Source organism: Caloenas nicobarica, chromosome 2 (genome assembly GCF_036013445.1).
Source record: "Caloenas nicobarica isolate bCalNic1 chromosome 2, bCalNic1.hap1, whole genome shotgun sequence".
Lineage (NCBI taxonomy): Eukaryota > Metazoa > Chordata > Aves > Columbiformes > Columbidae > Caloenas > Caloenas nicobarica.
Genome location: NC_088246.1, coordinates 126,667,146 through 126,693,569, shown reverse-complemented (window position 1 = coordinate 126,693,569; position 26,424 = coordinate 126,667,146). Strand labels below are relative to the sequence as shown.

At 40.2% G+C, this 26,424-nt stretch overlaps 1 protein-coding gene across 5 annotated transcripts in view; it reads right to left on the bottom strand.

The window, feature by feature from the left end:
* Window positions 1-6,728: 6,728 nt before the first annotated feature.
* Window positions 6,729-26,424, bottom strand: part of CHD7 (chromodomain helicase DNA binding protein 7) — a 131,813-nt gene continuing 112,117 nt past the window's right edge. For 3 of the 5 annotated variants that reach the window (XM_065630317.1, XM_065630319.1, XM_065630318.1), the window contains 21 exons: window positions 26,202-26,369; window positions 25,351-25,530; window positions 24,961-25,071; window positions 24,666-24,871; window positions 23,512-23,711; window positions 22,750-22,909; window positions 19,585-19,674; window positions 18,811-18,914; window positions 17,307-17,436; window positions 16,951-17,023; window positions 16,679-16,733; window positions 15,734-15,962; window positions 15,357-15,565; window positions 14,540-15,217; window positions 13,971-14,131; window positions 12,103-12,330; window positions 11,427-11,870; window positions 10,614-10,835; window positions 10,053-10,193; window positions 9,423-9,527; window positions 6,729-8,639 (listed from right to left, as the gene is read on the bottom strand). In XM_065630317.1, coding sequence (XP_065486389.1) covers window positions 7,686-8,639; window positions 9,423-9,527; window positions 10,053-10,193; window positions 10,614-10,835; window positions 11,427-11,870; window positions 12,103-12,330; window positions 13,971-14,131; window positions 14,540-15,217; window positions 15,357-15,565; window positions 15,734-15,962; window positions 16,679-16,733; window positions 16,951-17,023; window positions 17,307-17,436; window positions 18,811-18,914; window positions 19,585-19,674; window positions 22,750-22,909; window positions 23,512-23,711; window positions 24,666-24,871; window positions 24,961-25,071; window positions 25,351-25,530; window positions 26,202-26,369 — 4,848 coding nt within the window. In that variant the 3' untranslated portion in view covers window positions 6,729-7,685. The remainder of the gene's footprint in view (window positions 8,640-9,422; window positions 9,528-10,052; window positions 10,194-10,613; window positions 10,836-11,426; window positions 11,871-12,102; window positions 12,331-13,970; window positions 14,132-14,539; window positions 15,218-15,356; window positions 15,566-15,733; window positions 15,963-16,678; window positions 16,734-16,950; window positions 17,024-17,306; window positions 17,437-18,810; window positions 18,915-19,584; window positions 19,675-22,749; window positions 22,910-23,511; window positions 23,712-24,665; window positions 24,872-24,960; window positions 25,072-25,350; window positions 25,531-26,201; window positions 26,370-26,424) is intronic. The other 2 variants (XM_065630321.1, XM_065630322.1) reach the window with 2 other exon arrangements.

Here is a 26,424-nt window from a genome sequence, read left to right as displayed (position 1 = left end):
CGCGAGCAGCAGACACACAGACATTTGCGTGCAACCCCATTTTACGTTGGTCGTCAGAGAGATCAGTGCAGATTTAATTTGCTTTTGCCTGCCTATTCTTCCTTGCTTATCAGAAAGAGTGAAAACAAACATAAAAAACAGCTCCACAATCGCTTGCAGATTATTTCTGTAGCGCAAACAGTAAAGGCTCAGCGAGAAAAGCTGATACCACGGCACGCAAACATTGCTTGGGTCACCATGTGCATGAGGTCTAAGAAGACATCTAAAAAGCTACCTTTATGAGGAATAAATTAAACATACAGCGGAGAAATGTGATTTGTTCTGATTTAGTTAAGATCCTCGTGGCATGCCAACTTGCAACTGCTTTAGGAAGACTTCATTAAAGAGCGCACAAGAAAGCCTACTCATCTTTTAGCTTGTATACAATGAAAACTGTTTCACAAATCATATTCAAAATCCAGGTTAAAAACATCTACCTCTGAAATGGTTGTAGTCAAATGCTGTTGGTGCATAGTGCGATCCCTGCTAGCCCTCAGTGCAGAAGCTGATCCAAATTCATTAGAGGCTGCTACATAGAAAGGGTGCCAAGAAGAGCTGACAAACATGAGGTATTTAGCAACATGTACTGAAAACAGCCTGAAAGATCTTTTGGAGCTTGCCTCTTGTGGCTTCCAGAAAATTGCTTTTTTCCTTTGGATTAGATATAAATATATAGTAGATAAGAAGTGATGGCACCTCTTCATGTGGCAAGGGAAACTAATAGGGCAATGCAAAAGCTTGCTCGAGTGAAACACTGTTTCAAGCCAGCAGATGCCTTTTTCTTTTCCCGAATGCTCCTTTTTAGTGAGGTTGTACAGCGCCAGTGACAGAAGGTGCTCTTTGATAGGAACGGGTACTTGGAAAGCTGGACTTAAGACATTTGTAAAACTACCAGTTTCTGCTAAAAAACATCGTCTAACCACTTCTTGCTATCTGACACAAAGCAGACAAAGCTGGAAAAAACCCAGGAATATTATCTTGCCTCTGCCCGTCCCTGATGTGTCCACAAGCTCCCTTATTGAGGCAGCTGTAAATAAAACCAAGGAAGAAATAGAGGAGGGCTTTTCAGCTCTCCTGCATGCCCAGGGAGAAAGAGAAGCTACTAGCCTACAGTGTAGTAAAGCTTCAGCAATCTACCATTTTACCTTCAGGTTTGCCCCATCAGTGGAGCAATGGCAGAAGCCTTTTTAGGAGAACGCGAAGCTGTACTGACACGAATCCTGCAGCTTAAAAACAGTGTCTGAACAAGCAGCTTTGGTAACCGCATTAGTCAGGTGAACCAGATTCACCATGAGATCCAGGTACGGCCAAAGAAGCATTAAAGAAACACAAACGACAACCAACCCTCCTCCTGAAGAAGCCCGTGTGCTGATTTATGTACCCATTTCTATGACGTGCTACGCAGCCAAAACAGAAAGCGGCCCCAAGGTCGAGCCGTAGCAAGCTGCGCGGCAGAAACCGTGGCTGTAGTCAAGCCCTGAAAATGGGACTCAACGGGATGACAAGAAGCGAGACCCAGCGCTTGGCACGCGGTTCGGTGTGGGAGCAGGAGGCAGTAGAGACGAGCTGACAGATCGGGTATCTCGCAGTGGGGTGGCAGGTTTGCCATCGTGCAGTGGCAGCAATTGATTGAGGGGGGATGTATTACGACAGCCCGAGATGTAATGAAGATTGTCATGTTCAAGGATGAGCTGAAGTCTCTTAAACCAGGCAGTCCTAATCAGGGTGGTTTGAGTACCGCATGATTGTTGCTAACATTAGCCTCACAACATCTCTGTGAAGAAGGCAAGTGTCACTCTCCATTCTGAAGATTGGAAAGCGCAATTAAAGCAATCGCCTCGGGGAAGCAGACAGAATTAGAAATGGAATCTGGAGTCCTGGTCTGCCGACGCACCCACAGGCTCACCCTCCAAACTTGCGAGTGGGCAACTTAGATCAGGCAAAGGGCACCTTTCACGTGCCCCCCCGGACTCCGGCAATAGCTCCAGCCTAATCAGACGGGCACAAAAGAGCAAACGCTGCTTGCAAAACAAAGCGCGTACCCCACTGGTCACTGGAGTGCTACAAGCTGGAATCAATGCGATGATTGTGACAGCTGAGAACAAATTCAGCTATGTTTGACAACTTCCAGAAAATATTGGCAGAGGACAGGGAATCTGCACTGCCCAGCAGCACCTTTGTGAATTGATTAGCCATATAGCAGATGGCAAGCCTGCTGCAGACTGAGACAGCAGAAGATGGCCAGTCTGGTTGAGAAGAACTTGAAGACGTCTGGGAAGAAAAAGCGTGTCCTTACAGTGACAGCCCAAAATGATATTTCAGAAATGTCAGATACATGGCAGTTGAGGAACAGGACTGATTTTTAACATTTTCTTCAACTATTTATTACAAGCACCTGTCCAGCTCATAAAGGAAAATTATATAGCTTAAACCTTTTGCTTTAACCTCTTCACAAAAATCCTTAAAGAAAACACTAAAAAAATATTATTGTTTAAAAATATTCTTCTAGAATAAGTCATTCAGGAATCAACTGATACATTTGAGAGAACTTCTCTGAAAGCAGGCATGCCTTGCAAGTTTGATTTTAGGAAAACATATTCCGGACAAAGAGCAAAGGCTTTGCCTCCGTCCTCCTGCCACATATTTTTGGGAGGGGTTTGGCACATGTTTGGGGAAAACTCATATTTTTAATGGTTTTAGGAAATGCCTTAGGCTATTCAGAGCCTGCACAGCTGCTCATCAGTAGCCAGCCATGGCTGAAGGAACAGAAACTATGGATCGGAGAAATATGCCATCTTTGTCTGGTGCAGAACAATGCCGCTGCAGTGAAATACAATGGCCGTCTCTTATTTTCTACTAGCCCTTAGAAAAAAAAAAAAAAAAAAGAAAAAGGGTAGGATCACGGAGTTTCCTTGCAGGGCCTCTGAGCAGAGGGAGCGAACATTAGCTCTGTGCTCACAGATATGCAAATCCTTCCCCGGGGCCCAACAATAGCAGAAGCCCCGTGGGAGGAGAGCGATGGCACAGACCAGGCGGCTGCTGCTCCCAACTCCCGGGCCTGCAGAGCCCGCAGGTTCCCAGGACTTCCCCAAAACTGGAAGGTCAAAGCGTCGTCCACGGAGAGCTGCAGAAGCTCTGGTAGCAGAGCCGAGCGCTCGTTGCCCACGGAGCGCAGCGTTCCCAGACATTTTAAAGCATACGGTTTGCCTGCCATTCGGTTTGTGGGTGCAGCTGCCCAGAAGATTGATGAATCCGTGGTTCAACATTTCTATATTGCCCCATAGGTTAATACAGCTCACGTATAGAAAGATGGAACTAAAAGAAAAAAAGCATCTACAGTGAGAAGTGTCGTCTTCCACCTACATACTCCCAGCAAACTTTCTAAATGGGTGGGTTGGGTTTTTGTTTTTAATGCAGACTACAATTACCAGGATTTAATGAAGTCTCTGACTTGCAGCTATCACTGGTATTTAATTCTTTTTAAGCAAAGACTGAGGGAGTACAAGTAACAGATTGGAAACTACCAGCATTGAGCTACTGCAACACAAATAGCTCAAATTATTAAGATTTCATGGCTTTACCAGTGCTGATAGCAATTTATAAAAGCTGGAAAAACAAAACCATTCAGTGGTTGCTATTTTGCCTCAAATCTATCACCTAAAGCTGCATGTGGACTGAGCTGGGATGTTCACCTTGCGTACAGATGGAGGTTTTTCATCGCTTCCGAAATTCCTGTCAAACCTCGATCACATCAATTGTCCATCCTTAAAATTTCATTTCCTTCACATATTTTCCTCACAACAGCTGACTCAAGCTAGTGATTAGAATGGATGCCTGAAACACCACCTCTCAATGTAAGAAGCCGATTTCAGGTCTCTCCAAGGCATCATCACTTGAAGCCAAGGAGGGTTACAACACATTATTGACACCGCACTGCAGCAAAACCAGCCACCAGCGCTCCACCCCATTGAGAAGAGACAGAAAACGTCCCTGGGGCAGCACCGTCCAGGCCCCCAGGGAAGAGTTTGGAAGCGGCAGGACCGAGACCCCCAGCCCTGACATCAAGGATGCAGAGGTAGCCAAAACACGTGGTGCAGAACAACAGGAACCCTAAACATCCCAAGCAGTTTTGTACGCGACACAAAATTCAATGGGAAGCTTAATACTAGGAACACGAACAATTTACCCGCCCCCCCCGACCCAAATCTTAAGGCTCTCTAAAATGAAAAAGTGGTTACTTTGCTGCACTAAATGGCAAAGGCCCTCAACAGAAACAGCATGCCTTATTCCAATAAGCAGTACACTTCGACATTTGACATAGCTATGAAATAAGAGACCCAAGTTGACGGAAGATGCTTGGGATGAGTTTAGTGCTTTGTCCGCTGTTTCATCAGTGAGAGTTTTCAATACTCGTAACCAGTTCTCTACAGTCCAGTTCTTAAAAAAAAAAAAAAAAAAAGGTATGTTTTGAATAGCCCGAGATTTGTTGTTGTTTTGTTGTTTTCCTTGGCAGGACTGCGCACCACGCACACAGAGAGAGCTGTGTTCGTATGCAGAACATTGCTGTTCTTTGTGGCACAGATACTTCTTGAAAACAACAAAAAAAGTCACTTCTGTTCCTCGACAACCTCATTAATGTTTCTGTCACCATTAGGAGGCCCCACAAAAACTGGCTGGTGGCAAAAGGTTGCTCCAGATGTGAATCAAGTGCAGAATAGTATCTGATCTAAGCATCTTACTCACATAAGCTTTTATTCATTTAGACACACTTTAAAACTCCATGAGAATCTTTGCAATAATTAATATGTAAAAAGTCTGTCTCAAATCAAAGAAAAACCTTCATATTTTCATGTAATACATTTCTTGGACATTAGATGGCAATCCCCCCACTTCATTTTTCATACCAGGGTCCCATATCCCTTCCAAAAATCATATGTCACCTTCTTTCCAACATGAGCGGTCCATTTGGTTTCTAGGAAGCAGGGCTGTTTGGAAAGCCCAGTCCCAGCACAGAGGCTCCCCCATCACCACGGCATTCATTCCACAGCAACAGTTCTCCAGTTTTGTTTTTCCTTTGATTAGGAAAGGCAGATGAGTTACACTATCATGAGGGAACACTTGTAATAGGGGTAAGATTCACTTATTTGTCGCTTGGACACCCTATGCCATGACTTGGCTGCTCCCATGCCAAAAAAACTGGTTACTGGAATTTCTCCCCATTTCAATGGAGGAAGGTGGTCAGGAGAAGAAAGGGGGTTAGTGTGGCATTTAACAATATAATTTCTAGCCTTGCCAATTAAAAAGGGCCCTCCCAAGGGATATCATTAGTCTGTGTAAATCTTTGCTGGGAATTATAAAACTGAATTTAAAAAGAAAAGGCTATTTGGTACCAGTATGTGGAATACACACAATGGGAAGCACCCACCAACTTCTACAGTGCAAATTCTAAAGCAGAAGAAAAAAAACCTAAGACGCAAGGCATTTAAATGGCTTAAATAACAGCTCAAATGAATTCAGAGTATGTAACACCCCTGTTCAAGTTAGCGTACCTTGGCTGTCAGCCTCTCACTTTTGTTGTGGTGTACGTGTGATGTTTTAGAAAGAGGCAGGAATAACACACCTCGTCAACCGCTCAGTGATGTACATGGTGGGGAAAATCCTTCCTGACCTTCATTAACTCCATAGGATCTATTTAAGTGGCAGTACAAGACATCCCGACATCTATTCAACAGTGCGTGCCTATGATGCATTCACACAAAATTTGCTTCCTAAGCCTCCATTTCTCATCTACTTTCACCGTTCATGAAGTGTTCTTTGCAGGCAAAGTGCATCCCTTTTCACATGTCCCCTTCAGGACCAAATTTTGGCCCTGCAACACTTGTCCATTTGAGCTCTTGTGACAATTTGCAGCAGTCTCAAGAGCAAGGTTTGCAGTGCTCCGGCATTCCAAAAGCACAGATAATATTAGTCCTAAGCTGGGGGTCCACCCACAGCTGGCTACGCAAAAAACTAATTTTTCATGTACTCCACTGAAAATCTAACCTTTTATCCATACTCTCAAGATGGTTGTGTATGTGTGTGCCAAGGTGACAACATTGTGAAAACAGAAGTTCTCCAGTGGTACATTATCTCGAATATCAAAAGGTCACAAAAGGGTACAAATCGGTAGCTCTCCAGAAGAGACACTGTTTTTTTATGAAAAGTGGGTCAGTTTTAGTTTCATGTAGGTTGTTTGACACAGTGGTTTCTGGCATCACAAGCTCTGGCCTACAGGATACCACAGAGCCTTTGTATCCCTTGCTGTCACTACAGCATTGTGTTTTTCTACCCATTAACCAAGGATAAATGACCTAGATATTGTGCCTATTAAAGCCTCATTTTTCTTTTGCCCTTTTGTTCTTTAGTGTACCACATTATCACATGCTGAACACATTTTAAAGTATTCTCAGTCTCTCATGCCCCTTTGAAGGAGTAATGTAGGGGTTTTAGTGTGTATTTCTGTAGAGTTACTTAGAGCGGAAAATATGAAGGTAATTCAAGGTTTCTCTTCCTGCCTAGTCCCTCGAAGACAATCAGTTCGGCATTTACAGCCACTAATCTATAAAGAATATAGCAGAAAAATGCTATAAAAAAGCCACAATGCAAATAAAGAAAGTGAACACCAATTGTGATGTCCCTAAACACTACATTCTATAATTACATCTCTGCATATCATGGGTCACTTTTATTAAAAGCATCATTACTACAGTTGGCAGCAATTTACATCTTATCTTACATGATAGCAGTTTCCAAAGAAAAAAAAAAATAAAAAGACATCACAACAAAGAAAAACAATACATTTACAAAGTCATGTCTGTAAACTTCAAGGCTAGTTTAGAGTTGAGGTAATGCTGTTTAGCTTTGTGGCTAAAGTAACAAAGTCCTTTAATTTAAAAAAGGTACCTGATTTTTTTCTTTTTGTTTATACCAGTGCATTACAAGATCACGAGACGATTAAACTGTAGCTTTATCCTGTAAGAACCTTCTCCGCGGGTTAATTTCCAAAAGGTACTCTTCACATTCAACAGCTGCCTTATTATTGCTGCGTCTCAAGACAGAGACATTCACACTATCATGAAGATTGTCAGAGAGAGAGTGTGTGTGTGGGTGTGTGCGCGCATGTGAGCGGGTGAACTCCCATACAGTCAAAATGAAGCGCGAGTACGATATGTATGGTAAATTTCATCTTGACCTTCACAGCAAAAAAAAAAAAAAAAAAAAAAATTAAATATATAACTTCATCCTTCCTTTAAGCAGCACTTCCTTCTATTAGTGCCACTTGATTACAAATTGCTGCTTAATTCATAATACCAATGGTACCAAAAGAAAAAAAAAAAAGCAGAGCATTATGTCAATTTCCTTAAAAAGACATGATCACCTCTCAAATTTCATCTCTCCTAGGGATAATAAATAATGCACTGCACAATACTTAATGACCAAGATACCTTTTGACACATCTGTATAACATGACTTGAACTTTTTTTTTTTTGCTACACTATGTTACAGAACAGCTTATAAAAACTAAGTATGGACATTAACTGTGAGTGTAAACAGTAGGACTACCACTTGTCAAAAGTTTAAAACACTTTAACTGTAACTGGTACTGGTTATTCATCATTTTCATTGTTTTCTATTTCTTCCCCCCCATCAAGTGAGTCTAATTCTTCACCCTGTGCTATTTCATCTTCTAAAACGGAGGAATCTGCAGTTTTATCGAGGCTCTCCTCTGCATCGCTGCCTTCGAGATTTTCTTCATCTTTAAAGGCAGCTCCTTCAGTTTTGTCAGTAGCCTTCTCTTCGGTGGAGCCCACTGCGTTCTGAAGTCCTGCTAGTGCTGGGAAACCGGGCAGAGTCAATCCTCCCAGTCCTGGAGGTAGAAACATAGATGGATAGAAGAGGCCAGGAGCCATGGTAGACAGCAGGAAAGGATTGAAGGCCAGAGGGTTTGTGGGCAATCCAGTGTTGGTGTTGGTGGTAGTGGTGGCAGTGGCGGTAGTCGCCGCAGTAGCAGCACTGACAGATCCATTCGCAGAGTCAGTAGCAGAAACAGTGTCTGTGCTTTTCTCAGAGTCTTTGTTCTCCTCTTCATTCTCGTTTTTCTTCTCTTCAGCTTTTGAAGCGCCATCCTCAGTCTCTCCTTGAGCGGAAGCAGTAGTGGCATTTCCAGTAGTAGCCGTTATCGGGTTATTCAACAGTCCGCTTAGTCCAAACATATTGGGCAATCCTGCCATCCCTGGCAACATCAGAGGCAACATGGCAGCCGGATTTTTAGCATCCCCCCCAGCTGCAGCAGCTGTTGCGAGCCCTGGCGGGAAGCCCATGAGGCCTGCAAGCTGGAGAGACTGCAGGTTCTGTAGGTTCTGGAGGCTTGTGAGGTCCATTCCAGCAAACAGACTGTTCATTAGTAGTGGGTTGATTCCCGAAGTTGATGCTACAGCAGCAGCTGCTGCAGCTGCTTTGGCAATTTCACTTTTTGGCCTTCTTCCTCTTCTGCTTGCTCCTTCCTCCCTCACAACAGGTCCAGTGAGAAGACGGTCAAACATGGACTCTGGAACAAAACCCTGAAAAGGGGATGCGAAAAAACAAGCTTTATTCTCCATTAGCTTTTATAGCTTTCAGCAGTGAACTGATGATGATGATGGAAGAAACGCAGGGGATTTCAGCATACTCCAAAAGCCATTTGTTTTTCAACCCTGGGAAACTGTGGCTAGCTAGCTACTGCAGTGAATGGCAGCAAAACATGTAAGAAAAACTGAAGAAAGTAAAGTCTCAGACTCTGTACATTTAAACACAACAGTAAAACACCACATGCTGAAACTCTGTAGCTTCATTAAAAAAACCCCACTCTGATATACTGCAGTTATGAGTATACACCTTTGTACTTCATACTGAACTTCAGTATAGTGATATTTTATTAAAATGAGTATTTGCAGAATCATAGCCTTTATTTTCAAACAAATGTTGCAAAACAAAAGGCAGAAAACCCAATCCTTTGATGCTGCCTATTACCAAGATGATGAATTCTACTTGTTATATGACAAATATTTTCTGAATAGTTCCTAATGTATGAATACCTGTGTTTATAAAGGATTTTTGCTACAAGAAGAAAATAAGGCAAAACAAATACTGAAGGCTGCCTTACTGTAGCTGATTTTTCAAGTGTACTTCAACTCCATTCTGTAGCAGCCTCCTATCACCACCCCCCACACTGGGTAACTCCCATCCAGACACTACAATTTCCTCAGCTCAAAACCAGCTATAAAGACTTAATAATCAACTTACACAGCCTTCAACTTTTCCGTGTTATAATCTACAGTGAAGCATAGAATGAGAGTTTCACTTACAGACTGTTTAACAATGTCAGTCCAATCTGGAGCAACAGCAAATTCAGGATTTTCTTCCAGCCATCTTGGCAAGTCCTTCATTGGAGGGGCCATAGCTCCACCCATCTAATGGAAAAGACAAGGTCAATAATTTAAAAACCAGACAAACAAACAACTATTTATAGGGACATTTTCTATCTGTGCGCTTTCATCTCTGAACGATGGCAGTAAAGACTTTCAGTTCAGATTGTGGAAAGCTACACAGAAACCATCTAATGATACTAGAATTGAGAAAATAATGTTTAAAAAAATATAGTAAAATGCTGCATCTTAGGCAGGGCTAGTAATGGAATTCATATTTCATTATAAGGCTGAAATTCGTATTCATATTTGTATTCATTCGTATTTCATTATAAGGAGAAAAATGTGCCATATAGTATCAAAAAGTAAGAGTTATTTACTCAAGTGGTAAATATGAACATATCAGAAGAGCAAAGAAGGAACTAAAGGAACTGGAGTGGTACATTCCAGTAAGAACAACTGCCAGCGCCAAATTATCAAGCTTTTCAAAATAAAGCCTGGAATAGAAAACATGCTTTTCATGTACAAAGACATTATTGAAGACTTCCACTGAACTAACTTCATTTTTACCTTCTTTCCATTTCGCTTATTTACAACAGGTACCCTTTCTTCTCCTGTCAAGGTGTTTATATCCAGTTTATTAGGGTTTCGACATCTGTGTCGTTTTTGTTTCGGCTTCTGAAATGGGGAAAACAGCACATCTGCACTCTTCTGGAAAAAAAGATAAATGTATTTCTTTTTAGTTTTTCATTTTCTTGACAAAAATCACCAATCATGGAACCCCTTCTCACAAGAATTTTAAGAAGGGGCCCATTACTTTACCCCCAGATTATCTCAAAAAAATCTGTTTTCTTATCCGATGAAGGAATTCTGGAGAACTTGATGCCAGCACTGTTTTAACACATTGCTATATACAAATATTAAGAAGTGAAAAGCAACCCACACACTCTGGTGCCACTGGGTGTTTATAGATACTGAAGTAAGTGTGGCTCAAGATAACACGTCTACTGAAAACCAATAGTTAAAAAAATCTGAAGACTAAGCCCAATGTGAAGAAAATAATTTTGATGTCTATAAAACTAACTTCTGTATTAGTATAATACAACAACACTTTTAGAATCACATACTTACTGGTACATAACTCGGCATATCTACAGTGTAAGTAGGATGCAATTTAAGCCATTCAACTAAATCCTTGTTTTTAGGTGCATCCTCTCCCACCAGCCTGGTCCCATCCTCTAGATTGATTACAGGGATGCGAGTGTCTGGGTCCAGTTGACCAGGAGATGGAATGTTCCTTGCTGGTAGGGCTTCCATATCTTCTTCAAAAGCTTTGGTCACTTCTGCATCCTCCTGAAAACATTAACATCTGTATTAATTCTCACTTCAAGGGAACAGTTACCTCAGAGAAATAATTTTAGGGACTGAAGCTAAATACTTAAGGAGATTTTGCATATGCAAGAGTTAAAAGGGTTTAAATATTCTTACTATGTAAAGCAATACTGTTATGTTAGGGAATTATGTAAATTTAGCATCCTTGGCCATTAAAGGACATACAGCTAAAGACAGAGCACTTTTTGGGTCTTTCCAGTTAATGGCCCAAGACCTTCCCTCTTCTACATAGTACGGAAGACATAGTTAAGCCTCAATATGTATGTTATCAATACATTATGTTTTGTAAAAAAAATAGGTTTTTTGTGTTTTTAAAAGGACAAGCTACTTAAAATGCAGCCACAATTTGCTGGAGTAAAAACTTGATATGAACAATATGAACAACATTTTGTTTGTTTCAAAAAGAAATAACAGCTCTAAACACAAAGAAAAAGCTGGTTGGGTAAAAAGTGTACATTACTATTAGGGAGAGTGTAACACCACTTTAAACTCACATTCAGAAAGTACTAGACACAGAAAAACAAACATGAGACAAAAAGGTTGCTGTCTTACTACAGTCAATGATGTCCGTTTGTTGCTCATAAATAACAGATCAAGCCCTTCTACATTTTTCCTCCTTCCTCTCCTCCTCTTCATTGGCGGTTCTCCATCTATTAAAGAGCCATTTAGTAGATGCCTTGTGGGTGTGCGTGAAAGACCTGCTTGCAGCAGCTCCATTTGAGTTTTAAAGGCATCCGACACGGGTGTGGAGACATTAGGCAAGATAAACTTTGAAGTAACAGATGAAAAATTTGAGGTAGAACTTGTTGCCTCTCGTGAGGCCTTTGATAAATCTACAACCTTTTCTTGTCCATTTTCTGAGACCACCTGAGACTCACGTAACTGGGCAACCATTTCCATAAGATTTCTCCTCTTGGCAGCTCTCTCGGCCTCAATTTCAATCTTTCTTCGTCTCCTCCTCCTCTGACGTGGAACCGATAAATTGAGTGCATCTTCCTAATGAAAAACGAGCATTTCCAAACATTAGCAAAGCTCTGTTTGCTGTGCTGCCTTTAAAATAAAAGTCCAAACATGTAACTCTGAAAACAAAGCCTTCATTTTATTAGAAGAAAAAACTTTATTTCTCTTATTTTATTTAAAGAAATGCTATTTTTTTTTTCTGTTATGCAAAAGTAGTACACGAAAGACAAAAATGTTTCATGAAAGGAAAAGAAAGATGCAGCCTTGCCTTTGATAACTGAGGAGAAGCAGTGATATCTTCACTGCCACTGACGCTGGCTTGACCAACCATGGAGAGCTCTGCAAAGCTCCTTTTCTGTAGAGGGCTCTCCACAGCTGTCGGAGTATACGCAGGTATGAGCCCCTGGAAATCAAACATCTGGCGCCTATTTACTGGCCACTTCCCTTTCAGCACTGCTTCACAGATGTTGTCTAATCGGTTGATCATTACTCGGTCCTGCATAAAGGAAAAGTATGGAGTGAACCGTCAGTGTGAAGGTCGCCTTTTAAACTCAAATGAGTATAGTGATGCAGTCCAGCTTCCAAAGCTTCAGAAATCCATTCAAGAAGAACTGTTCTTGCAGGTCAGGATAAACTGATCACCTTACGACAAGCTAATACACAATAGAATAAAATATCACTAGAATTTAAAAGCCGCATTTATATTGGGGGGGAAGGAAGAAGACAGACCAAGTTTTCTACACGACAATGTACCAAGTGACAAATTTAACAGAAACTCAATATTGCTTTACGCTGCAGAACTTCAGTAGTTAGCGAAATCAACAGTTAGGAAGGGAAAAATCAAAGCATATGCCATCAGTTTCTTAAAGCTGCAGTTCTTGAGATCCAAGAGGCTGGATCTGCAATTCTGTCCTAGGAAGTGGATCCTCATTAGCGTCACTACTAATAAAGTTCAACGTTATGAAATGGGCACCAACCTAGGGACATCTAATGAATGTCAATTTTCATTCCACGCCCATTATCACTTCAAATTTCACTGAAGCGTGTACGCTAAAAATCTCTAATTATGGTTATTAGTCTACTTCTGCTGAACCTGTGCAGATGAAGGATTTTTTTTGTTTTAGTTTTACGCTATGACTGGAATAAGATTTTAGTCTGCGTTTCCAAAACACATACTGAAGGCAAAGAAGACAAGCATAATCTGATTTCTTCCATTTCAGTATTCAAGCACATTCTATGCTAGCTTGCCTGAAGTAGTAGAAACTTCAGAACTACAGTAAATACTGCTGGTTAGGGAATATGAGCATCAGTTAGCTTCCTAACAGCAGAACAGTGCAAAAGCCGCTAGCAAATCTCAGCAGCTGCAACAGACTGCTTGCTTTCCCCAGGAATAAGCCTATTAAGAGCAAGATCCCCTGCCCTGCCCCCCCATCCCAAACCAGATGGCCCTGTTATGGTGATTAGTAAGCTTAAGACTATTACTACTTTATTTCTGTTTCTACCCTTTCTGCAAAGGAGAGTACTAAATTATGTATGGATTAATTACGACGCTACGGTTTCATATTTTTAAAAATATTTTATATTAGATAACTCTCCGCATTGTTATCCACATAAGATACAGCTTTATCCTATATCTAAGACTGCTGCTTATGTTTGCAGGACACCTTAATACAATTACATCTGTCAACATTACATAATGGCTTAGATCATGTAGGTCACCAATACTCTTCTCTACAATCTCCTCACCCCAAAGTAAAAAGGTGATCTTAAAAAAATCTCTGCTCTTAACACTGCAGATGGCTCTGCAGATGAAATCCAGAACTCAAAAAATCTAAGTTTTCCTCCATCAATAGAGGTGCAACTCTGCTGACATACAGTTATGCAGCCTGTAAGAGCTCATGTCTGTCAGTAGTTTGTTGTTTTACTAAATAACACTATTTACAGTAAAGCAATTCCTTTCCTCTGTTAATTTGTATGAAACTGAAGAATAAAATGCTATTCCACAAATCATTCACAGAAAAGAGTCCCTTGCCCACTATAAGTGCAGAATCATCCAAAGCTCGCTGTTATTTTGCAAATACATTTCCCATATTTTGTCTGTACTAACCAAGACGTGCCATTCTACCCCTAACCAACCTTAGGCCAGAAAGAGAAGGCGAACGTTCTCTCATGAAGCAGCTGAACCACTGAGGGATCCCCATCTTCCATGTAGAATCCATCACGTGTTTCATCCCTCGCGGTACTCATAGAGGCATTGCTTTCTTCATCAAAATTCTTACCCTGAGAAACTGCTCCTGCTGAATAACAACCATGACCAGGTATTAACTACAAAAGCTCCCAACCACCCAATATCAACCCATCTACATAGGTTAAGACAACCAGGCTTGATGCAACATTTTAAACTCAGGTCTTTGTTCAGTAATTACTACAGCAGAGCCTTCTGCATTTGGCACAGAGACTGTGCTTACTGGCTCAGCAAGCTATCTTAGAAGCCATCCCTTGTGGGGGAGTACCCTGCTGATGCTGGATGGTTTTTGTGAAAGCTTATCAAGCCACCTGATACACGGCAGGGTAGAGGAGCTGCTACATGTAGCCCATCCTGAGCTCCACAATCGCTCTGTGAGTGCCACTCACCAGCTGGCACAAGTTACAACAGCTGTGGAGCTCATGCTAAGCACACAGAACTGGTCTGACCAACACGTTACCTTCAGGTTGGGAGGATTCTTCTGATTTATCATCATCATCCAGTTTCTCCTCTTCGTCTTCTTCTGAACCTTTCTCAGAAATAGATTTTGGGTCTACATCTGTACTCATTTCTATGTCTTTCAATTCACATTTAACAGAACCAGGCTCAGCCTCAGCATTACAGTCCAGTTTAGTGTCCTTATCTGCAGTATCTGTCTCCTCTTTGATATCAGACTTTTCTTTGGCTGCTGGATTTTCAGACCCTTCAACTTTAGACTCCGTCTGTTCTGTTGTCTTTTCTTCTTGTACTGGTGTGGATGGGACAATAGGTGGTGTTTGACTGCAGCCAGCACCCAGAGGGTTTACAGAAGAGACAGTATTTGCATTACCTGCCCCTCTGTTTTGAGCAAAGTTTTTGTGAGCCTCAAGAAAAGAGAGTTCAGGATCATTCAGAATGTGATAATCTGTCCTACTGACTCCATGTTTAGCAGCACCAATCAGTAAGTCTTTGTCATGTTTACCACACTCCCACCACTCTGGCAGGTCCAAGCTCGGTTGGCAAAGTTTTAGCCTCTCCCCCAACTGCGGGTGATGCAGAACCTGCTCACGGATTTTCCGCAACAGTTCTATGCGATATAAAGTTCTAGAAGCACGCTCTTCTGTGATGGGTTCGATCATCATGGAAAGATCAGGCGGTTCTGCAATGACAACAATTTGTATTGTTTAACATCAATTAAATGTACACCTATTTTGAATCATTACACCTGGGCATGAAGTTTCAACAGTCCCACTGTCTCATAAGAGTCATGTTGATTCCTACAGTCAGTTCAAACTCACCATCATCCGGTTTGACTGGCATTCGGCACACTCGTCTACACATATTCACAAAGCCATTAAAATACTTTTCCAAGCTTTCGTCGGACTTTTTATCAAGCCTGGCAAATGCTCTGAATTGATTCCAGTCAAATTGATGTTTTACAGGATCAAAAATAACTCCAAAAGTAGACACCACACGATAAAAATCAGCTTCTTCTCTTCTTGTCCATCTAGTCAAGGAAGAAGCAAGATAAGTGAGGCCACTGAATGAATGAGAGTCCAAACACAGTCTGGATGCCCCCAAGCCCCCTTAGTTTATTCTTTTAAAACAGAAGGGCAGTACTGGTGACACACAAGCTCAAATGAGATTTAAAGAAAGGTATCGCTGAGAAACTCACTTTTGTCGTTTTTCGGTTATTATAGCTTCCCTTTCTGCTTCTAGTGCCCTCACTTCTTCCCGAGGCCGACGTCTCCTGCGGTCAGTCTTCATTAGTGCCTCTTGCCTCATTTGTTGCCTTTTATAGCTGCGCTGATAGGCAGTAATGAGGCGACGCAGACGGGTAGTCAGGGTTGAAGTGTTGGGCCAGTAGAGTTGGCCTAACTCAGCGTTGCTCTCACTGTGCTTGTCTAGAGAATAGAGAAGTACTTGTGCATTGCAAAAGCACCACTAAAAGTTTTAAAGTTTTTATGGCTAGAACTGGATTCCTGTTTTATCTGATAAGAACATATGCCTCATTATTATGGGTGCATAACAAATTAGAAACAGGGTAACTACATTGGCAGGAAATAAAAAAATAGAATGAAACTATCCCACTCTAAGAACTCAGAAATGCTTGTGAAGTGTTTAGAGATAATCATCAAGCATTATTATTCCATGTTATGAATGCAAACATTATGAATACTGTAAGTATTTAAATTAATGCAATGCATCTTTAAATATATTACTACGAAGATCATTCTGCCTCTGAGGAAACACATATGCTTATGGTTTCCCACTTTATTCTCACTTAAACTTGGCAATTTTTCTCCACACTGAGAAAACAACATATCTATAACTTCCAAGATTATCTCAGCAAAAACATCAACGGCTGCACTATGGAACATCCGGTCTTTATCATCACAATTTCTACTATATGATTAGAAACCCAGAAAGCCATAATGTAGATTATTCAAACACAATAAATAATTGTTTTGAAAGATGTGAAGCATGAAGACAATTGGCAGTAAAAAGTTTACCATGTTTTCCCAAAACACAACCTGTCCTCTCGCGGGGTAATATAAACACTCCACCCTTCACTAAATGGCCCATTTTTGCCTTTTCAATTTCTTTGCTATAGTCTTACTTGGGTGTATTTCTATGGACTCCTCTTTGTCTTCTGGAGGTGAGTTTGCAAATTCCTTGGGGAGAAGACAGAAGTTATTTTAGTTTTCAGTGGTGACCACATGTTATCATTTCAGGAGAAAAATATGTCATCTCTCAAACACAGCAGCACACAATCTTTGTAAGGTGTGTTTATCTGGTAGCTCTCAAAGTTAAGAATTGCATATTAAGATAAACACAGAGAATCAGTTATAATTATATATATTCATAATGACAGAAAGTTGAAGTTCTTACATCAATTTCGTCCTTGAAAGGAGTTCTGGTTGGCTTATATTCCGGATCTTCATCCTCTCTGTCAAATTCACCGCTATAAAATATTTAAAAGAAGTATTTTCAAGAATTATATTTTTTTTTTGGAGAGAGGGATGATTTCATGGACAAAAGCAAAAAAGCTACAAAAGCCATCAGCATGGTGTACCAAATTACACATTTATATTTCATGCTTGACTGTGTAAACAATTCTAGGTACTTTTTACATCATACAATCACTTCAGATCCTCAGGCAAGATGTAAGCAAAATATGACATATGAACTCATGCCAACATATACAGTGCTGATAAAGTTTATTAATTTTCTCATGTCCCCCTTACCCATCACCGCCATCTGCTAACATGTCTGTCCCTCTCTGTTCAGCAGCTATGGCCTTTGCATCAGGCATGCCAACCCGTTCCAGAAAGCACAGCGTTGGATCAGCTCTCATAGAATTGTACTTCTCATAACCTGCATGCAGAGTGAGAGACAATTTTTTTTTTAAAAAAAAGCTATAGCCAGCTGTGAATATAATACGTTTAAGCAGTAGAAGTACAATTTTCTGGATAAATTTATTTTGAAATAAAACAAAGGAGCTGTCATCGTGCTGGAAACAATCATTTCGTTCATGTAATGCAATTTTTCATATTGGTGAATTCCATCAGCACAGAAACATTTTCACATCAATAACATTAACAAATAGTAGATACTGAAAGAAAGCATTCAATTTAATGTCTTTATAAGGTGAAGTAAAAACCTTGCACAAGCGAAAAACTTAAGTTTCCTATATGGCTTTCACAGTGGTTCTCCACATTCAGCACTCTCTACTGGAAAAACACAGATGTGAATGGAAACACACACACGCAGACATGCATTTTCTATAGCTCCAGCCCTGCTGGAACCCTCGATGTAGGCTGCAAAAATGCTGTATACATGGGTTATACGTAAGGCCAACGAACCTGTCTTATTAGGTTTAGGATGATGCATGTCAGTAAGATGACACTGTTCCCTCTATGGTTTTCAAACTGCTGTTTGCTTTTTTACTGCCCAAGTTGACTAGATGGAAAATGGCAGATCCCAACAGTGCACTGCAGGAAAATGATTTTTAGACTAGACTTGCCTCAGCTGAGCCCACAAAACAGAGCTGCTGTACATAGGCAGAACAGCACAATTCAATTAGGATTTGTACTACAACACACTGCTCCTAACTGCTGTAGAGCCTCAAGCCAAACTGTAATCATGAAAGGTTTTATAAGCCATCATTCTCCCCTTTAGTCAGGCTGGGCTGTTGAGAATACCTCTGCGACCTCTAGAGAATTGGGATTATAATCAGGAATCGCTCACTGTATATATCATGCCAGCTCTGCATCCCCAGCCTTTCAAAGTTAACAAGGCTGCATCCCACTCAAGGGAGCCGGGAGTTCTCAACACTGACATTTGTGAAATATTGCTTGGAACAAAGCCCAGGAGGCACTTGTACAGATTAATAGCAGAGGTTAAGCCCACCGTCCACTTTGACACTGGTTGGCAGAGTTAGCAAGTGAAGCAGTGCTGGAAGCAAAGTTTATGGAGATCTATCTTACTATTTGGCTATTATTTAAACAAATATGGTTCTGTTTTATTTACAGCCAAGAAAGTAATGTTTTCTTCTCAAATGTTCTGCAAACATTTAAAAACAGCATCTGATATTTACAGCTCATATTAGGTTTTTAATGCAGGCAAGAAAAAAAAGGGAGATACAAGCCAACAGTTCTTTGGAACAATACTTGTTAATATTATGACTGAACAGTCCCACACACAGAAAGCTTTACAACTGAGTTTTGTTCAGAGTGAGACATCACTTACCGTGTTTGAATACTCCAATTAAAAGGGATTTATCTGCCTCCTTATCCCACCAGTCTGCAGGAACTTCAGCATGGAATGGCTCAGGTATCCATACATCTACTTCACTGTAAATACAGCATTATTTACATTAAAGGTATTACCAGAAAAAGGTTTTTTAAAAAAAAAAAAAAAAAAAGAGGCAGTGCACGCTATTTCATAAACGTAAATGGGGAGAGGCAGGGAAAAGGGGGAAACAAACAAAAACCAACACAGAAATTTAAATGTCCGGAAAAATAACTACAATAGTTAAAAAACCAAAACAAAAAACCACACATCCCAAAACCAAAACACACACCAAAACCAACAAAAAACAAACCACAACAAAACCAAACCTATCCCACACAAAAAACCCCCCTACAAAACCAAACAAACAAAACAAAAAAACCCCACAAAACAAAAAACCAACCACAACGCTAGGCTATTTGGGGAGTGGAATGACAGCAGTTATCCAAATATGATTCATTTAAGGTCTAGTAGATTTTGTTTAATTTTTAAATTGAGATAGAATAATCCTTCAATATTAGAGGAGCTGAAAAATCTGCTTCTGTTGTTTTTCACATCGTTCCCTCCCCAAACAAAATTACTCACAGCTCTTGACAAAATAATAAGGCTGCTTGAGAATGAACATTTAAGAGGTAAAGGATAACAACCTTTAAATGCTGCATTATTATAGTGGGTGTACTTTATACAAGCCAGCATCATAAAGCAAAAAAGTAAAGCTGCACTTGCACTAACCTTGAGTCAGCACCCTCTAAGATCTTGTCTGCTTGGTCCCCTATAACTTCTTGTCGTAGATAGTAGAGCATGCGGACACGCAGCAGGACCCTGGAGAGGAAGGCAGAGGGGGGAAAAAGTTCTTAACTTCAGGACTGTTTGCCAACAGTGGCTTTTGGCAGCTGCTGCTGTTCATCCATCATCCTGCCAAGGCTGATTAGCCATGCTGTATGGTAGGCTTGAAGCGTGACAGATGGTGGCACATAATCACCTCTGTGTGGTGCTTTCTGCTGGCTTCCAACAGGCCTGCCTGGCAACCGCTTACACTGCGCAGAGAGGGACCCAGCTCAGCCCGGCCCCGCCGCATTTCATTTAGTTCTACCTAGTGCAGCTTGTGAAGTTTAGACACGTACTCTACCACTGCCTCTGAAGTATTGAAGCAAGTTTGTAAACAACTGAGCAGATGGCTTTCAGTAACTGTTCTGCTTCATTATCTCATAAAATTTCCTCAGCTGCTGCCTTAATACCATTTTTGGAAGCACATCAGAAGTTGTAGGAATAAACGAGATATAAAATCTGGTTTTACTACCTAACAATAAACCCTCAATATGGAATGTCAGGTTTTTCAGATTATACAACTTTTTGCTTCCGAGAATGGGGGGTGAAAAATAATCCCCCATTTCCCTTGGGAGATATTAACTATTTTTACTCTTTAAAGTTCAAACTGCTATTTAATTTTACCTGTGCACAACCTCACTGCTACAAGGAAGTGAAAAATCTTCATTGCCCATGTTTATTTTTCCCCATCTCTGCAATACCACAGTCATTTTTGGAAGCGCTGGCAAGTGTTGAAGCTGGCAGGAGGGAGAACGGCAGAGTCTGGCTTTTCAAGGAGACTTGAAAAGAGGTCATCTCTGTAGAAGAAGTATCTACCTGAAAATAATTCTGCTCTGCTATGTTTACCCAATTCAGGGCACCCCCTGCTGCCTAGTTCACGAAGTAAAACCAGTACCAGCTAAAATGGAGATTACTCAGTCTGCCCTCTCACTGTCCCCAAATCCATCACGGCAACTGTTGAATTGCTGCTGCTCCCGAACAGCAAGGGTGACCAGGGCGGCAGTAATCTGATCACTCACTTGCATGAAAAATTTAGACCACCACCGGTTTTTGAGAGCTCCTCACTAGAGATCTGATGCAACCAGAGCAATACCCGGCGTTACATGTGTTATTTGAGCAAACCTCAGAAGAGCAGGGATTTGAATGAAGGTCATGTCTACAATTCAGAACATGTCAGACATGCTTCTTTTTGTACGCATGATAACTGGGACCAGTAAGGTGTCCCTGCTCCCTGTGTGGCTATGTAAATAAGCTGTTGAGGGTCTCTGTCATCTTCATATTAACCAATAGCAGCTGTTACATCAAGCCAAAGAAGAGGACCAGGAAAAAAACCCACATCATCAACCAAAAATCAGAGGCTCTTTGCACCTTTCAGGAGTCCTATGCATTAAAACAGCATACATGTTACATAAGGACAGGATACCAGCTCTTATAAAGCCAATTGCTACTTCTACCTTTTCAAGGAAATTACTCAGACTATTAATTGGCTTCCACCTCTGTTTGATTTTACCTGGACTAAACATGTTGCTTCTGCAATTCACTTAGTCCTAGGGGATCTGGGAAGTAAACGAAGAAGATAGCAACTGAAAACATTCTTGCACGTTTGTCTTCCCGATCTTTCTAATTGTTCTACTGTACTATTACAGAAACAATATTTTTAAAATGAATTTAAGTCTGATCTGCAAACTGATGTAACAAGTAATGAGGACATGTTACCTGGGAGATGAAAATAATGTTACAAGAAAGAATTTAATTACTCTAAGATCAAGTGAAATGTAATAAGAGATCCAAGTAACAGTTTAGAAAAAAACCAAAAAGCAGTTTATTTGGATGTGCACTTGCTCACGTAATTCCGTAAGTATCTCTTTTCATCAGCTGAGAATTAAGCTTGGTTAGCCTCTGGAAACAAGCTAATAAACCCCTTAAATGCCTTTCCTCCTTCACATCACACCCCCTATTGACAGGCCACAGGTACTTTTCAGATCAATCATTTCTTTCCAATAAACAGTATTAGTAAGACACAATACATATTAAAACCACAAAAGCAATGACCGCCTTTCAGTAACACTGCGTTACGTCTACTTGGTGTATATACACAATGCAGCGTATAAATTTAAAACCAAAACAAACTGAAGTCCCCCAAATCCAAAAAGCAAAAAACTTCCCCCAGTCCCCAAACAAGGTATTTTTGGGACTAGGATTAGGTTCAGTGTCTGTAATGAAGAATATAGTAAGCAAAACTAAGATGGAGAACAAGGGCACTGTTAAAGGAAGCTGACACAAAAATAACTAAGATATTACAAAACAAAAGCTAAAAGAATGCAAGAGAGGCTCTTAAGAGACGTTCGTGCAACAATAAAACAATGTAACATCCAAATTGAAATACAATTATCTTTATCCCCAAAGGTTTTTGGTTTAGTAACATGTTTAGAATTTCAAAAATCAAATCAGGGCACTGATTCAGATAAGAGAACTCGGTGAGATATTTTATCTCAAACAAAGGAGAAAAGAAGAAATACTCCGGATAATGTGGAGAGCAAGAGAGGAAGTGAGAAAAAGCACGAAGAGATACACCCACACACAGGTGAACTACCACATGAAATTCTGAAACTAAGAACTGGATATTTGAGTTTAACATCTAAGGAATAGAACTCTAAGGACATCGGCCTGAGAGACCCCACAAAAAGAGTAAGAAACAAACGGCTTTTTTAAAGATAGCCAATTGTCAAGAGAGACAGACTTAGTGTAGAGATATAGTCTTTCCTTTATATGGTAAAAAGAATAACCTCCTCTGATTACATTCTTATACAGTTAAGTAGAAAACTATTTTCGTCAGAACTGTGTTTTAAGTGCTGATCAGTCATGAAGAGCTTATAGAAGTAGCCAGTTATCTGTTAAGATGATTATCCTCAAATTAAAAAGTAATAATGGCCTTTACATCCTATTAAATGGCCCTCTGTTCTGTTAAAAACATCCAAATTAAGTTGTGAACTTTTCAAAAGCACATAGTGAAAAAAAACCCACAAAAAACCTACACGACCTCTAAATGAAATATTTATTAATACTTACTTATTACAGTGATGTTTGAGATGTTTCCTATAGCTGTCTTCTTGAAATAATACATCTGGATTACAGGTTGTGAGCCAATCAGCATCTTGCAGCATTGGCTGTGAACTCTGGGCTTTTACTTTCTTGCCTTTCCTCCCTCTGGGCACTGGTGCAGACAGACCTACAGAAGACCCCAGTATTTCTTACACAATCTGAATGGAAAAGCTCTCACCACAACCTGCACTGCAAACGTGTCTAAAGCTAAGTATCACTGCTATATTAATTCCTTTATGTGCAACACACCCACCAAAAACTTAACAGCAACGTAATTCAGTAAAGAAAATTGCAAATAACAAAAATCAACCAAAACTTTCATGCAAATGTAGTTGTGGAGATTTCAAAAATTCAGAGCGTTAGCCAGAAAATGGTGTTATATAAATATTTCTTGTAAAAATTCTCACAAACCCGAATGGCCATAAGGAAACAAGCTTTCTGATTTATGGCAATTTGAAAGGAGATTGACTCCAGCAGTAGGTGCCACTTAAAAATTATGCTAGAATAGTTGTTCAAAACTGATTTAAGGGAAAGAGCATTGCATCCTACAAAGTGTCTGAGGGAGACTTCCCCTTTAAGTACAGACCAAGTCAAAGCCCACCTTGCTCATAAAATCTGACAACATCCAACGACATGTCAGAATGGCTATAGTTTAAACTAAATACATAGCATGACTGAAGCAATTCTTTCCTATTTACCAGCATCATTATTTGATTGTGGTAGACGTACCGGAATGATTAACCAAAGCTCGAGTTTGCCCATCTGCAGTTGGAGTGATCAGATCCCAGATGAAACTTTTGATATTTTCATCCCCTTTGTAATGATTAAGACAATACACCAGGATAGTCCGGCAGATGGTTTCCACATCTTGTTCTGTTAGCTGACGTTTATAGCGCCCATGTGAGAGGATGTCGGTCCATCGACCCCAGCTATAAGAAAAATATGTTCAATACAATGGCCAGGGCACTGGTATTTTAATTTGAGACTTTCAGTTTACCTCCTGGTACCAAGCAAGTTGGGACCCCCTGTGTTAGCACTAATGCATTTTGCGTTTGCACGTTACGTCAGGGAATCTAACCTCCAGCACCAAAGAGTTAAGAATGTTTATTTAACAGAACAGGCAATAAGTTCACTGCTCGTAAAGCTGCACTTGAACTACACTCAGAATAATAAAGTACACATGTTTAACTCTAATGGTCTCAGCAAGCTACGAATAGGAAATTTAACCAATTCCTACAATCATGGGATTTGTGGTATCACTCTTATTTTGATCCTGAAACCCATTATTAGCAACTGTCGCATGCAACTCCCTAAAATAAAGACAGTTATTCTGAAGCCCACCAGGTAAGCAGTCAAACATAGCTACTTGCTTGCTAAGATATAAAATTCAAATTGGTTAATCCAATGGGGAAAGAAAGTATCAAATAGCTGAATTTAAGTGGTGCTGAAATACCAGAATCTATGTTGAAAATCTCTAGACAGACTGTTGATTTCACAGTCACGTTATTGTTCATGAATACACTTTGCTATTCTCCACAACACTTAGAAAAGAGAGATTAAACCTCGATAACTCAGGAATTCTTTACACTATGAGAAACCAGAAACAAGTGTAGTGTCATCACAAAACTACATATCTTACCAGTGAGCTCACAACCCTCTGTGAGACACTGAGATACTTTAAGCTAAATAACATGTATATAAGCAACTTATATATACAGTAACTTAAAATCTCACCAGCATGTATACAGTGTAATGAGGTAAAGGTTGTACAGTAAGAAATTACATGAACACGTCCATGAGAAAGATGACTTATTTACTATGCATCATTTCTGTATTTTCAGTTCTTTAGCTGACATCGGTATATTTAATCTGTATATCCTTACCCATAAACCAGTAAGTTCTTCTCCACCCTGAAACATTCACTTCTTGCATAACCCTGTGATTTGTCCTGAGGCCTACGGGGCTTTGTGCTAGGCCTTTCTTCAGAATCACTTTCCAGGTCTGAGAACTCCATCAGTTCATCCTCTTTGACTGCACTGTAGAGTCTGGTTTGCTTTCTTACTCTTGGTGTATCAATAACTAAGTTATTCTAAAACGAAAGTGAAAATGTAGAAATTTAGGACAGGTTAAAAAAAATATTCAATTTACTTGTACTAGGAACTACCATAAAGTTCTTACCCTTCCGTTTAAAGCATCAATATCCAGCTCAGCTTTCTTTGCCCACTTCTGCCAAAAATTAGGGTCATCCAAGGAAATGTCTGTCCTGTTCCCAGATGCAACAAAACTAGCCTAGTAAATGTGAAAACACATGCATTGGTTTCTTAACTGCATGCCAAAAAAAAAATATCTGTTTTTGCTGGTAAATACAATACTTAGGACTTTATGAAGTGGCAGTTTCAAGAAAGAAAGTCATTACCATGACTGGAAATACAGTTATCTCAACATTTGTGAGGAAAATATGTGAGACAAGTATACTGAAAAGCTCAATTGACACAGAAGGCAAATTAATACTACTTCCATCTATCCTGGTCACATCTTATTAATTTTCCTCTGAATGTCAATGCACACCTTTGCAAATGTTGAGCCTTTTCCTTCAGATTCAATAGTAATTGTGTGTGTTCGCCTTAAGAGAATCTGATCAATATCCTCTTCACAAAACTTAGACCCTTCATCTTCCTCATCCATGAGAGCACCATATGCCCCCTTTCGAAGAAGATCTTCTATTTCTTTCTTAGAAAGCTGTTGCACCTGTAACATGTAAGAGAGGGGTTTTAGTGGTGTTTTTTTTTTTTTTTTTACATCAGCTAACGTATATCTCACAGCATAATCAGGCTAATTGTCCTCTTATTTAGCATTTCAGGAACTGAAACTCTAAGGTAAGGTGGTGCTGGTCAATTAAACATTCATGCTGAAGTCGCCCTTAAAAGGAGAATATGAACAACGGAACTCTTAGGGTGAAGTTATACAAGTGGTTTAAACGATTTAATAATTCATTGTCACTGAATCCCTTTACCTCTGATGACTGCTAAACTCCTCCTGGGAGCAGATTTATCTTATTAACGTGACAGAAAGCTAAAGCAAAAAAAGTCCAAAGCAAAAAGGCTACACCAGAAAAAGCTGACTAGAAGAACTCCAAAAAGCGCCAGGATCAACATAATGTAAAGGGTGGAATTATGATAATGAATGAGGATTGAGGGAACGTGACTCCACCTGCCCTCTTTTGGCAATAGGTGGTGAACCGTTAGATAAGGCTGAGCCAGTCAGCTCATGTAGCCTTGCCCTGAATTAACCCTACTTTAAAATACATGCCATACCCCATTTGAAAACCACCGTTCTCCAGCTAAAACACAAACAAGCAAGAAAAGCGTTACACGTTCATAGCATTTGTTGATCATGCACCTTAATGTATTAATTCTCACCCCATTTGTAGCGTTTTCTCTTCCGCTCATAGATTGTAGCACAGCCTTATCAAGGCCAAGCTTCAAGCTAGCTTTGTCAAACATTTCCCTTTCATAAGAATTCCTTGTTATCAACCTGTAAATTTTGACTGATTTGCTCTGTCCTATTCTGTGACATCGTGCTTGAGCCTGATAAAACAAAGACAGATACTCAGTTACAGGTGACAAAAGGAAAAAAATACTA